General features: G+C 35.9%; 1 protein-coding gene across 1 annotated transcript in view; it reads right to left on the bottom strand.

Annotated features, from left to right (window-relative positions):
• Glra2 (glycine receptor alpha 2) overlaps positions 1-12,739 on the bottom strand; it is a 246,604-nt gene that overhangs the window by 33,513 nt on the left and 200,352 nt on the right. Inside the window, exon 9 of the mRNA XM_055606743.1 lies at positions 6,956-7,105. Within this exon, the coding sequence (XP_055462718.1) occupies positions 6,956-7,105 (150 nt within the window). The remainder of the gene's footprint in view (positions 1-6,955; positions 7,106-12,739) is intronic.

Below are 12,739 nucleotides of genomic sequence, written 5' to 3' on the forward strand. Positions count from 1 at the left end.
TTGGGAGGGGGTCTCTCTGACGGAAGATACCCTCCGGGGATCTTTCACTGAGTAATTAAAAAATATGCTTTTATTTAAAAAAATATATTATTTAGTATACCTCCTCACTCAAGCCATGTGTTTGGTCGTTTAAATACCGATTTTGAGATACACAGATATCAGAATATCTTCATTGAAGACATGAAGCTTCCACTTCTAAAGAAGTAATGAATTTTCTAAAGGAGTAATTGAAACTCTCTCTTGTCATAATTCAAACCCTTTCCCCAAAGATCAAGAACCATTGTAGAAGACAGAGTAGAAAGACTGTAAGAGCCAGAGGCCAGACATGACAGGCTGAAACAATATCTTCTGATTATGCCAGAAATGCTGCACTATTGAACTCACAGCAGCTGTGGGTACAAGGAGAAGACCTACATGGGATCAAGCCAGTCAACTTTCTATCACACAAGGGCACGAGCACAACCCTTGACCCCTATATGAGGGACCAGTGACAGTTGATGGTTTATGGGATAGGGAGAATATCATTTTTAAGGTGTGGTCTCTGCTGGTTTGTCCATTCTCCAGTAGATAGTCCGACCATGAGTATATGGCCAGGACAAATTAAAATAGAGCCTGGTAGCTTCCTGATTATTCTTCAGATTCATAGCCACAGATCTTGCTGGGGCACATACTGTTTCTACCTCAGCATTCTAGTCATATCTCATTCCTTCAAATAACTGGCCTTACTACTCCCCCAAACTACCAATGAACACTGTTACCTTCTTTTTCAAAGTGTCTACATTTCTTCTTTCCACCACACTTTGAGCCAGTAATGATCCTCAGAATCCATGGGCAGAATGAGGAACTTTCCCCTCAGCTCCAATGAACCTAAAAACTGATTAGCAATCATAGTTCTTGTTCCGTTTCCTGTGCATAATGGTAAGACATGGGGATTCAGGAGGCAATATTTTAACTGAGATCCCGCTGTGTCATTTCCTGAGGCATGAAAGTGAAAAAAATTTACTTCTCCGTGCTTTAGTGTCTTCTTCAGTGAGTTGGGGATGAATGAAATCAGGAGCAAAATGAAATATATATTTCTATATAAAGCCAACCCTTTTGTTCTGGATTCTATGTTTCTTTTGCAATATTTCTTTCATCTTTACAAGCCTTATATTAAAAACTTGCAAATAAAACATCACACACCAAATTCATCAGACCCAATACACTTTACAGTGAATTCCTATACAGTTAGAATAGCCATGCTGAAAATGAGATGAATAGTGGATTTTACACGTTTGTATGGAGTTTTGATGATGATTGCATTGGATTTGTAGACTGCCTTTTGCTTTTTTAATATAGTCATTTTAGCAATATTAATACTTCCAATCCATGAACATGGGCAGTCTTTGCATCTTCTATTTTTAAACTTACTTAAGATATTTATTCTTGAATTCAAGTTTTATGTTTAATGTGGTATTAATATCTTCCTTTTCATTTGAGTACTCCCTTTGTCAAGTGTACTCTTTTATCTTTTATTTTAGGGAAAAATTCTTTCATGAACACATTTTCTGCAATTCTATCTTCCCCACCTGAAGGCAATTACAAATGCTAGCTAAAATCTGCCACTATTTCCTTTATGTATTTTTCTGTTCAACCTAGACCAAACACACTTTCTAACTGATGAAGTACTTCCTTATCAGAAAATCTTTTTCGTTCCCTTGTTGGGTGATTTCACCCACCTTTGAAGAGTTCAAAGATTATCTGTTTCCTGGTCACTGATTTTACCCTTCTCATGAACACATGTATCTATCTAATTGGTTGCCAACGCTACTGGAATGTTTCATAGGTATCTAAACCTGATCATATCAAATGGAACTCTGGAACTCATCTCAACATTTGCTTCTATTATAGTAAATTTCATCCTAATATAATAACTACCCAGTTGCTTAAGCCAAAATTTTGTGTCATATTCTATTCCTTTCTTTTGCTCACATAAAAACATTATGACCCATTGGTTTTACATCCAAGTCATAACCACTACAACAAGAGCTTCATTAAAGAATTACTTTTTTTTTTCTGTCGTGTTTTACAATGAAGTCTAAATATCTAGTGTTTGGCACATAGGAGATAGCAAATAAGAATTTGTGAATAAATGGATGCTCTAGTATCAAATCTGACCACTTCCCATCATTCTCAGGACAAACACCATAGTCTAAGTCACTATCATCTTTTTTATACAGTGTTTCCTAATTGATCTGCTGCTGGCAATCTTCATCTTCATCGCATAACTCACCAGTTTGCAAATTTAAGACAACCCCTTGAATTCCAGTCTACTAGTATAAAATATAACCTTATTTACTGCCCTGAAAAGTATCTACCTATTTCTACAGTTTCATTTGCCACTTCTTTGTCTCATTCTCCACTGCAAACACACTTTTCTTGGCTTAGTGTAATAGGTGATCAACAAATTAATGAAAGAAAATGACATGTGAATGGTCTGATGATGTCAAGGAGTAAGAGCATATAACAGTTCGTTTTACCCTATCATTTCCCTTGTATATTAAATTATCAAGTCATCTATTTTTGATTTCTCAACACTTTCACCTACCAGTAAATCTTTAAGCCACCACAGTCTAGTATTTCTCTAAATACTGAACTGAAAATATTTATGGTGAGGTAGTAAACTTAATGAACCATTTTTCCTAGTTAATTGTATTTTGTATTTGCCATTGTTTAGTCCTCTACATATTTTGAATTTTACTTCCCATTTGTTATTCCACATTCATGAGATAGATGTTTAGATAATTGATTTGGAAATATGTCTTTATAAAATAGTTGGTTGACCTACCCTATCAGTGGACTTGGGGAGGGGCATAGGAGGAGATGAGGGAGGAAAGGTGGGATTGGGAGGGAATGAAGGAGGGGGCTACAGCTGGGATACAAAGTGGGTAAACTGTAATTAATTATAAAAAATAAAAATTTAATAAAAAATAAAAATAGTCCTTTGAATTATGTATTTTCATTAAAACTGTCTTTATTTTTGTTAATATATTTTAATATGTATAATTGATTTTTCAATCAAAATATTTTATCATATACCTTGTGAACTACTTTAAGGATGAGATGATCCTAGAAGTAAGTTCTAATTTTCAAATTTATTATTTCTATAGTTATTATTTTATTATTGATATTTAGTTCACATTCACATGATTAGATAACATATTCAGTATTCATTTTATAACTAATTTCCATCCTTTGATGTGATGGTAGTAGTTGTTACCAACTTTACAAAATCTATACTCCCCTGACAAAAGGTACATTTTATTAAAGAATTACCTCTATCAGACTGGCCTTTGGGCATGTCTTGAATGATGATAGGTGTATGGGGCTAGGGGTTGGGGGCAGCCCAACGTGGCTGGCACTATGTCTATGCCAGTGGTCCTTGGCTGTATAAGAAAGTTCACTGAGCATGAGCTGGCTATCATTCCTCCATAACTTCTGCTTTGAGCTCCTGCTTAGGTTCCTACTCTGCCTTCTCTCAGTGATGGATTATGACCTGGAAGTCTAAGCTAAATAGACCCTTTCCTCCCCAATGTTGCTTTTGGTCAATGTGTTTATTATAGCAACAGAAAAGCAAATTAGAACACTGTATATTTGTTGTTACTTGCTTTATAGTTCAGTAAAATTAACACAATGTTTCTTTTGCACTTAAAAAGTATGTATTTTCTTTAGTTTTGGGTACAGTGAGTTTATTAATCCTGTTGCTAAATTTACACCATACTGTTCTTTTGTACTTTTTCTATTAATTATTGAAAGATGTTATAAAGTTTAATAATTATTTAAAATTGTTCACTATGACTGTGGGCTTATCTGATTCTTCTACTTGCCAATTTTATCATTATAATCCAAGACCATGCTAGCAGCTGCATATAAATAATAGTTTTATGTATTTGCTTTTGTTTTTAGATGTAAGATACCACTGTAGCCTAGGTTGACCTAGAACTCACTATGCAGCCCAAGCTAGCCTTACAGCTTACAGAAATCTGTCTGGGCCTCTTAAACGTTGAAATTATAGTTGTGAGTCCACATGCCTGGCTTTAGTAGCAGATTTTGAAAATCTACTTTCTCAAATATTAAATGTCCAGAACTGGCTTTGTTTGATTTGCATTTTCATGATAGATGGTTAGATAATGTTAATTTTAGGCATCTGTATTGCCCTTATAACTATATCTATTATAGGCAAGAAGGAATTCAATTTTATTTGAGCTTTTATTTCATCTGACAATCTTTGTTTTTTAATTAAAACATATGTCTATTTGTGGCATTTGCTGATGCATTTGGCACTTTGCCATTTTATTTTCTTTATCCTTCTTGTTCTCCATTATCCCTTTCTTTTATCTCTACTTATCTTTTTACTCTGTTTTCATCTCTTCTGTTAATTTACTAGATATATATTTTTTAAATGTGCTAGTCTGTAATGGCTATTTTTCTATTATGTCAGTATAGTCAAGAAATCACAGAATTCATCCTCATAGAGCCTAATAGTCTTTTACTCTGCCTTCTAAATATATTAGTAACTATTCAAATTTTGGAAGGATAATAAAAGTTACTTTCCATTTGTGGTCATAATCAGTGAGCCAATACAGTGTCTTTTACCTTTCTCTCATTACCAGAATGGCTGAAACATCACCACAACTCAATAGTTCTTGAAAAGAACAACAACTATGAACTTGTGCCACTAAATTAGACTTCTATGAAGAAATATATAGCTTTCACAGGAAGAAAATGTGTATGAACTCATTGTAAAAGGGCACCATATGAGAAAAGGTGTGCATGGTTGTGCGTGTGTGCATGTCCATGTACGTGTGTGTTCCCAGGATGAACAGATAAAATCTTGAAATGAGGCTAAGTGTAAGAGACAGGTGAGCCAGCAGTGTGTGTTTTGAAAAACTTTTGGTGGATGCAGCCAGGACTCAGGGAGATCAGATACATGCATACTTCTCAAAGTAAAGGGTATCTAATAATATCTCAGTTTTATATCTAGGTATTTATAAAAAATAAGATTGATATACTTTACAAAAACCCTCTAGCATAATAGCACACGAGTCAATTTTTGACTTACCTTCACCAGCAGGTTTAACTTATGAGGTCTTGGAAGGCAGATTTTGCAAAATAGCTCATCTAGTCTATTCTAAGGTTTGACTTTTTTTTTCTTTATTAATTACACTTTATTCACTTTGTATCCCCCCATGGTTCTCTCCCTCCTCCCTTCCCAATCCCTCCCTTCCTCCACCCTCTGCATGCATGCCCCTCCCCAAGTCCACTGAAAGGGGAAGTCTTCTTTTCCTTCCTTCTGATCCTAGTCAATTAGGTCTCATCAGGAGTGGCTGTGTTGTCTTCTTCTGTGGCCTGGTAATACTGCTTCCCCCTCAGGGGGTGGTAATTAAAGAGCAGGCCAATCAGTTCATATCAGAGACAGTCCCTGTTCCTATTACAATGGAACCCACGTGGATACTGAACTGCCATGGGCTACATCTGTGCAGGGGTCTTAGGTTATCTCCATGAGTAGTCCTTGTTTGGAATAGCAGTCTCAGGAAAGACCCCTGTGCTCAGATTTTTTGTTTCTGTTGCTCTCCTTGTGGAGTTCCTGTCCTCTCCAGATCTTACTGTTTCCCACTTCTTTCCTAAGATTCCCTGAACTCTGCCCAAAGGTTGCCCATAAGTCTCAGCATCTACATGGTCTGCAGGGCAGAGCTTTTCAGAAGTCCTCTGTTTCAGGCTCCTGACTTGTTCCCTCTTTTCTCCTCCTTCTGATTACCAGCCTCTTTGCCTTTCTGGATAGGAATTGAGCATTTTAGCAAGAGACTTTAAAAAAAGTGGTATTGTTATAGAAGGTAAGAGTCTCTATATCAATAGCCATGGTTCTTTTCCAGCCAAAAGTGCAAACATGGTATGTTGTTTCTGGTATCCTCCATGGGGCTGGAATATAAACCAAAGCTTGCTTTCCAAACACGTCTGTCCATATACTCAAATTGCTTGAGAGCTGTGGAAATACCTAGCCCCATTCTGAAATAGGAATGTAATTGGTGGTGGGGGGGTGTAGCCAAGCTTTGTGAGTTTATTAAGAGTATCCAGGTGATACTAATGTGCAGGCCATATTTGGGACCTACTAAACTGGATATATTGAACTACAAAGTTCAAATGTAAAGCTGTGAATGAGGCAAAACTTAAGGTTTCTGTGCTGACATTCAAGCCAAACAACGAGGTCAGCCTAAAGGAATTTACTAACCTACAGTGTGCACTGTAGGGCATTATTTAGATAAAGCAGTGGTTCTCAAACTGAGTCATAGTGGTCACATAGCGGATATCCAGGATATAGGATATTTGCATTATAATTCATATAACAGTAGCAAAATTACAGTTATGAGGTAGCAATGAAAACTATTTTATTTTTGGGGGTCACCACAACATGAGGAACTGTAATAAAGGATTGAAGAATTAGGAAGGTTGAGAACCACTGACATAAATACAGATCAACTGATGAAAAACATTATATCAGTTATGTAGACATAGTAACACAAAATAATTATCACATGTCAACCAGGATTTTAAAATAACTTTGTCTGTTTAAATCTATATGCCCAATTCTAATTGTCTGATAAAAATCAGAGAGAACAAGAATATTTGAATGTTATATAAACAATAAATAATTTTAGTGTATGTATATTTCATGTATTGTTTGAGATATATATATATAAATTTATCTGGAATTCAAGTTTTAACTGTGTGCCTTGTAATCTTTTCTACTAAACCTGCTAACCTTATCCAATACTTCAAAGGACTTGTTTGTGTAGTAATTTATTAGGGCAAGAATTAACTTCATCTTCTTACTCATTATGTGTTCTGTTTTTTGAGTTACATTGCTTGGTTAACCACCTCAAGCTCTATGCAATTTTGTATTGAGATAGAATTCTACCTTATTCTGCCTCTTCTGTCGTCTCCGGAGACGAAGGAATTCCTTATGTTGCCTGGAGACAAAGTTCACTGCTGCATATTCCAGTAAAGCAGCAAACACAAACAGAAGGCACACAGCCATCCAGATGTCAATCGCTTTCACATAGGAGACCTGAGGAACATTATGGGGTGAGAGAGAGAGAAAAAAAAGTTATGAAGGCTTTACAGAAAACCTCATTTAACAGTTATGTAAATGGCAAAAGTGATGGTCACGGATTTTCTACTCTTTAGAAAACTACTGCAATTCGTGCTGCGACAAATGTCTACCAATAGAGGACTGGACACTGAAATTGTGTAATTGAAACTAGAGGACACTTCTCATAGAAGCTTCCAGAGACCGAGGAGATGGGAAAAAGAACATAATGCTATAATTGGAAGAGTAAACTTTACTTTTTAAATTAAATCTAGGCTTTTTTCCCTTTTTAATTTCTTTTTTTTTCTTCACGATTTATTCATTATTTATCCCAAATGAAGCCCCCTTCCTGAACTTCCTCCAGTCCCACCCTTCCTCTCTCTTTCCCTCATCCCCTTCCCCTAGTCCACTGAAATGGGGAGTTTTCCTCCTCTGCCATCTGACCATAGTTTGTCAAGTCTCATCAGGTCTGCTTGGATCCTCTTCCTCTGTGGTCTGGTAAGGCTACATCATCAGGGGCAAGTGATTAAAGTGCAGTCAACCTAGCTCATTACAAAGGCAGCCCCTGATCCCCTCACTCAGAGATCCACATGGAGACTGAGCAGCCAATCGGCCACATCTGAACAGTGGGTCTAGGTCCTTTCCATGCATAGTCTTCCGTTGGTTTATTTTTATATGGCACAGAATGATGAACATAACATTAAAACATAGTATATTTCAAAATGGTTAGAAAAGAGGATTTTGACTCAACTTGCTGGAAAAAATAGTAAAAATTTAAGATGGTGGATATGCTAATTACTGTGAGTTGACTGTGACTTAATATATACATGAATCACATTCAGTGTTAAGAAAAAAAGTAAGTTCCCAAAACATCACAGTATCCTTCATAAATACATACCAATAAAATGCTATAACATTAAAATAAAAAGGTACAAAAGTCATATGTTAGTACCACTTAGATTATGAGACAGATGAAACAATGGCCAGGAGTGGAGGGGCCTTGTGACCGTCACTGCTCTGCAAGGATCAATACCTCTATACACATTTTCACTGTACAGGAAGAAAAGAAGTAGGGGTATTGTAACATTGCAAATCACAGACTGCCAAAGACACTTGTCAAACTTCCAGGTGAGTGTGTACAATTCAGTTCTAATTTTTATGGGTTTATTTACTATATCTTTCTTCTTTAACTTTTCTAAGTACCTGCCAGCCACTTTTTCAAGTATTTTTTTTTACTGTTAAGCCCTACAACAGCTGTATTATCCCATTTACTGAGAAGAAAACTAGAGTAAAGAAGGCTTAAATTATTACCTAAAGGCATCAAACTAAAACTTGAAAGCCAAGATTCAAATTGAAACACAGTGTTGACTAGTGTGTTTCTTTTCTGATCACATATGATATGGTTCCTAGTATCACATGGCTTATGGCCCCTGCTTCCCATTGACTTTTATGGTATTTCTCATGCTCTTTAACATTCTTTTAACTCATCATTTCCAATGTGTGCTCACATTGTAAGACATTTAAATTATTTTCAATTTCACTTCTCTGACTACAAATTTTGCTGCTGTGAGTATCCTTCTTCCCAAATATTTGATTGTCTCTGTACTTAATTGTTACATCAGTTTTTGGATGAATTACAGTAGAGAATGATACAAACATAGTCTCTTGAGTTAGAAAGTTAGCAGGCACACACAGGAGAAGAACACAAAGTCTATAGTAGCAGTTCTCAACCTGTGAGTCATGGCCCAACTGAGGGTCATATATCACATACCCTACATATCAGATATTTACATTATGATTCATAACAGTAGTAATATTACAATTATGACATAGCAATGCATAATTTTATGGTTGGAGGTGACCCCAACATGACGAATTGCATGAAGGAATCACACACATTAGGAAGTTTGAGAACCACTGGTCTAGAGCAAGGAAGAAGTACATTGCTACAGAATGTCACGAACATCTCCAATTTGCTTCATCTTACTGACTCCATTCTTAAGCTGTCAAATATAAACAGTCACAGTAGGTCATTGATTCCAAGTAGCTCCTCATCTAATAGTCAGGCCTTGTGAAATTTTCCTCATCCATGTTGGTATGTCAACTGGTGTTGGCATTAATGTACGCGTTCTTTTTTTTTTTTCTTATCAGTTACATTTTATTAACTCTGTATCCCAGCCATGTCCCTATCCCTCATTCCCTCCCAGTCCCACCCTCCCTCCCTCATCTCCACTGTGCCCCTTGCCAAGTCCACTGATAGGGGGGACCTCCTCCCCATTCATCTGATCCTGTTTTATCAGGTATCTTCAGGACTGGCTGCAAAGCCCTCCTTCGTGGCCTAACAGGACTGCTCCTCCCTTGGGGGGTGGGGAGGCCAAAGAGCCAGTCATTGAGTTCCTGTTAGAAACAGTCCTTGTTCCCCTCACTATGGGAAATCAATTGGTTACTGAGCTACCACAGGCTACATCTGAGCAGAGGTTCTAGGTTACATTCATACATGTTCCTTCTTTAAGCCAGCTGTATTGTTGAGAATTCATAAGTGCGGCTCCCTTGTCATATCCTGGTAGTGCAGGTGTCGTAGTAGCGCAGGTGTCCTTACTCTTTTTAAGACTGCTTATATGCTTTGCTTATATGCTTTACACTATTTCTCTGAGACAACTGGAACTACTTGCCAGTCCCATATATATATATATATGCAACTATATATATATGCAACTATATATATATATATATATATATATATATATATATATATATATATAGTTGCAAATTGGCTTAGTGCTTTGCCAACTTTTTTCCCTTGGAATGTATACTATTTTTACCTGGAATGACTATTCATAGTTTGTCTGATTAAGACCTTTTCAGAATCTCTCAAAACACATCAGAAAAGCCAACTGTCCTAGGAAGCTTCCTTAAACCTTCCTCAATTCTCCTATCTGGATTATAGGACACTTTCTCTCATTGCAATCTACTGATTTTATTTTTTCTTAGTCACTTTTTCCCTTAGCTTTATCAATAGACTGTAAGCTTGTTTTGTATGTGTGTCTGGGTAAGTTGATTGTTTTTGGAGGAATGATCCTGGGCAAAATTACGCTTTATTTTACCAACACAGAACCTGACAAGTCATGGCTAAGAATAAACTATTCCTACACTATATGTATACAATAATTAGTGAAAGAAACATTCATGAATTTGAGGAAAAGTTGGGAGGGATTTATGGGAGGGTAATGGAGGAAGGAAAGGGAAAGAATAAATATAATTATATTATAATCTAAAAAAATTAATTAAGAAAGAAAAATTATATGGGGTGAGTGGATAGATGGATAAATGAATAAGTGGATGACAATAAATAATCTAACCATTTTCATAGTTTGCATTAAATCAAATAATTATAAACTATCACCTGTTATCTACAACTTCATATATATGATGCTTCTAACTATGAAATATAAGTATTACATTCTCTTAGCATACCAAGAATACAAGAATGTTCTTTTTTAGTAAAGAGTAATTAGTCTTCCACTTACTCTGAATTAAGTATATTCTATGGTAACAGAACATTACTAATCACAATATTCCCTGTTATCTATTATTCAGATGGCCTGTAAATGTTTTAGATCTCATAATGAGAATAATTTGTCAGTGCCTGAGATATACACACATGCAGAGAGAAGCCCAGTAGAGCTGCCCATCATTCCTTCTATTCCTGGTGTTTACATTCAGTAATTTTTAAACTCATTTCCTATCGTCTTCTAATCATCAGTAAGCTAAGCACGTATTTTGCTTCTTTTATAGCTGCTCATAAATGAATTCTTTTACTATCTTAATCACTTTGGTTGGTCTCTCAGAATGTTCTTTCTAGCATTAAAGAGCTGACATCAAATGCATTATTCACATAGAGTTAGAGGGTGTTGGGAGATATCTATTACATACAATGTGATGTCCCTTGGTGTTGTTCTCTGAGACTGAAATTCCTTTTTGTTACTTTTAACCATGTCTAATGTCAGAGTCTCTCCCTTTGGCTGCTAATCCTTAGAAGTTTTTAGCTTACATCTTTTCTTTTCAATTTTTTTTAAATGAATCTTGGAGTTACATGTTTCCTTCATGAACTATTTTACTATAGACTTGCAAGGTAGTTTTTCAATGGTAATTAAGCTCTATGCTGCTATGATCCACTGACTTGGATTCTTTAAAAGTATTTTAAAATTTATGCTTTACTTTTATTTTTATATAGACCAGGCTTCCTGGGAACTCATCATCCTCTCACCTCAGCCATCATGGCAAATCTCCTTTTAACAATATTTAATTATGACAATAAGGAAGATTAGCAGGTAAAGCTTTCTGCTGTACAAGCTATATGGCTTCACTTTGATACCTTAATCCCACAATAGAAAGAGAGAATCAACCCCCAAAGTTGTTTTCTGACCTCCCCATATGCACTAGTACATATATGCTTAAACACACATACACATACACATACAAATAATATTGATAATAATAGTAATAATTTTGAAGAAAGCAATTTAAAGAGCAATATTAAGAAATTTAAAAAAAGACATTCATAGCCTAGTGTTCTCTGAAAAGTATTACAGTAGGTGCTGTGAAAGATAAATCAGAAGAGGTAGGATGAGTAAGATACTTATTGATTCTTTCCAGAAGTTTTCTGTTTACACTTTTGAGAGACTTCGTTCACAGTTCCAGGGAGCAGTAAATCATGGCCCAGGAGTCAGATCTGACTCACTGAATATCTTCCAAATATTTATTGAAATACAGCTATACTTGCTTAGTTACATAGTGCTCATGGCTGCATTTATATTAAAATGGTACAGTTGAGTAGCTGTGACAAAACCAAAATGGCCTGCAGAGCTTAAAACACTAAGCAATTATTTATGGAATAATGTTTGCCAGTTTCTGGCCTCTAGGAGTTTAATGGTTAGAAGAAGCTGTAAAGGCAAATTTCTGAAAACAGAATATGGTGGGAATCTAGTGACTTGCATATATGGTACATTTTAGGAGTGGGGGCATGATGACAGGTAGATAGGTATAGTTTCCAGGAAGAGAAGGCACTGAAGGCAGGCAGATAGATTCAAGGTTTCTACGACCTCATAAACATATGCTAATGACCTTTATCATGTGGTATAGGCAAACAAGTCTTATCATACTTTTCATACAATTATTTGTGCCCAAATGCAAAGATCTTATCAAATGGCAACATTTTCCTTCTTTATAGGACTATCTCCTTATCTTGCCATTTTTAACCTCCACACAGGCCTGGTTCTCTTTTAGACTCTGCCCATATCTGTGACTCCTCTATGGAATATCTTCCATGCCTTGTGTCTCTTTAACTCTTTCTGCTCTAATTTACCCTCTGTATTCATCCCCTCAATAAATCTACCCATTTCTATAGATTTCTTATTTCTGTGTATTTGAGAGTGACAGAAGTGTAGTTGTTGGTGGTGTATATCCCAGAACAAAGACTGGATAATTTCTTGTGTGTTTCATTTAATGTACCAGTAAAACTAGATATTTTTTTTGTCCAGTTGAATACACAATGGAGTGTGAAAAAAAAGTATTCATGATATTTGAGGGCCTCTAAAATATTCCTTAGAATTT

The sequence above is a fragment of the Psammomys obesus genome, unplaced genomic scaffold (assembly GCF_907164565.1).
Source record: "Psammomys obesus unplaced genomic scaffold, mPsaObe1.curated_primary_1811, whole genome shotgun sequence".
In the NCBI taxonomy this organism is placed as follows: Eukaryota; Metazoa; Chordata; class Mammalia; order Rodentia; family Muridae; genus Psammomys; species Psammomys obesus.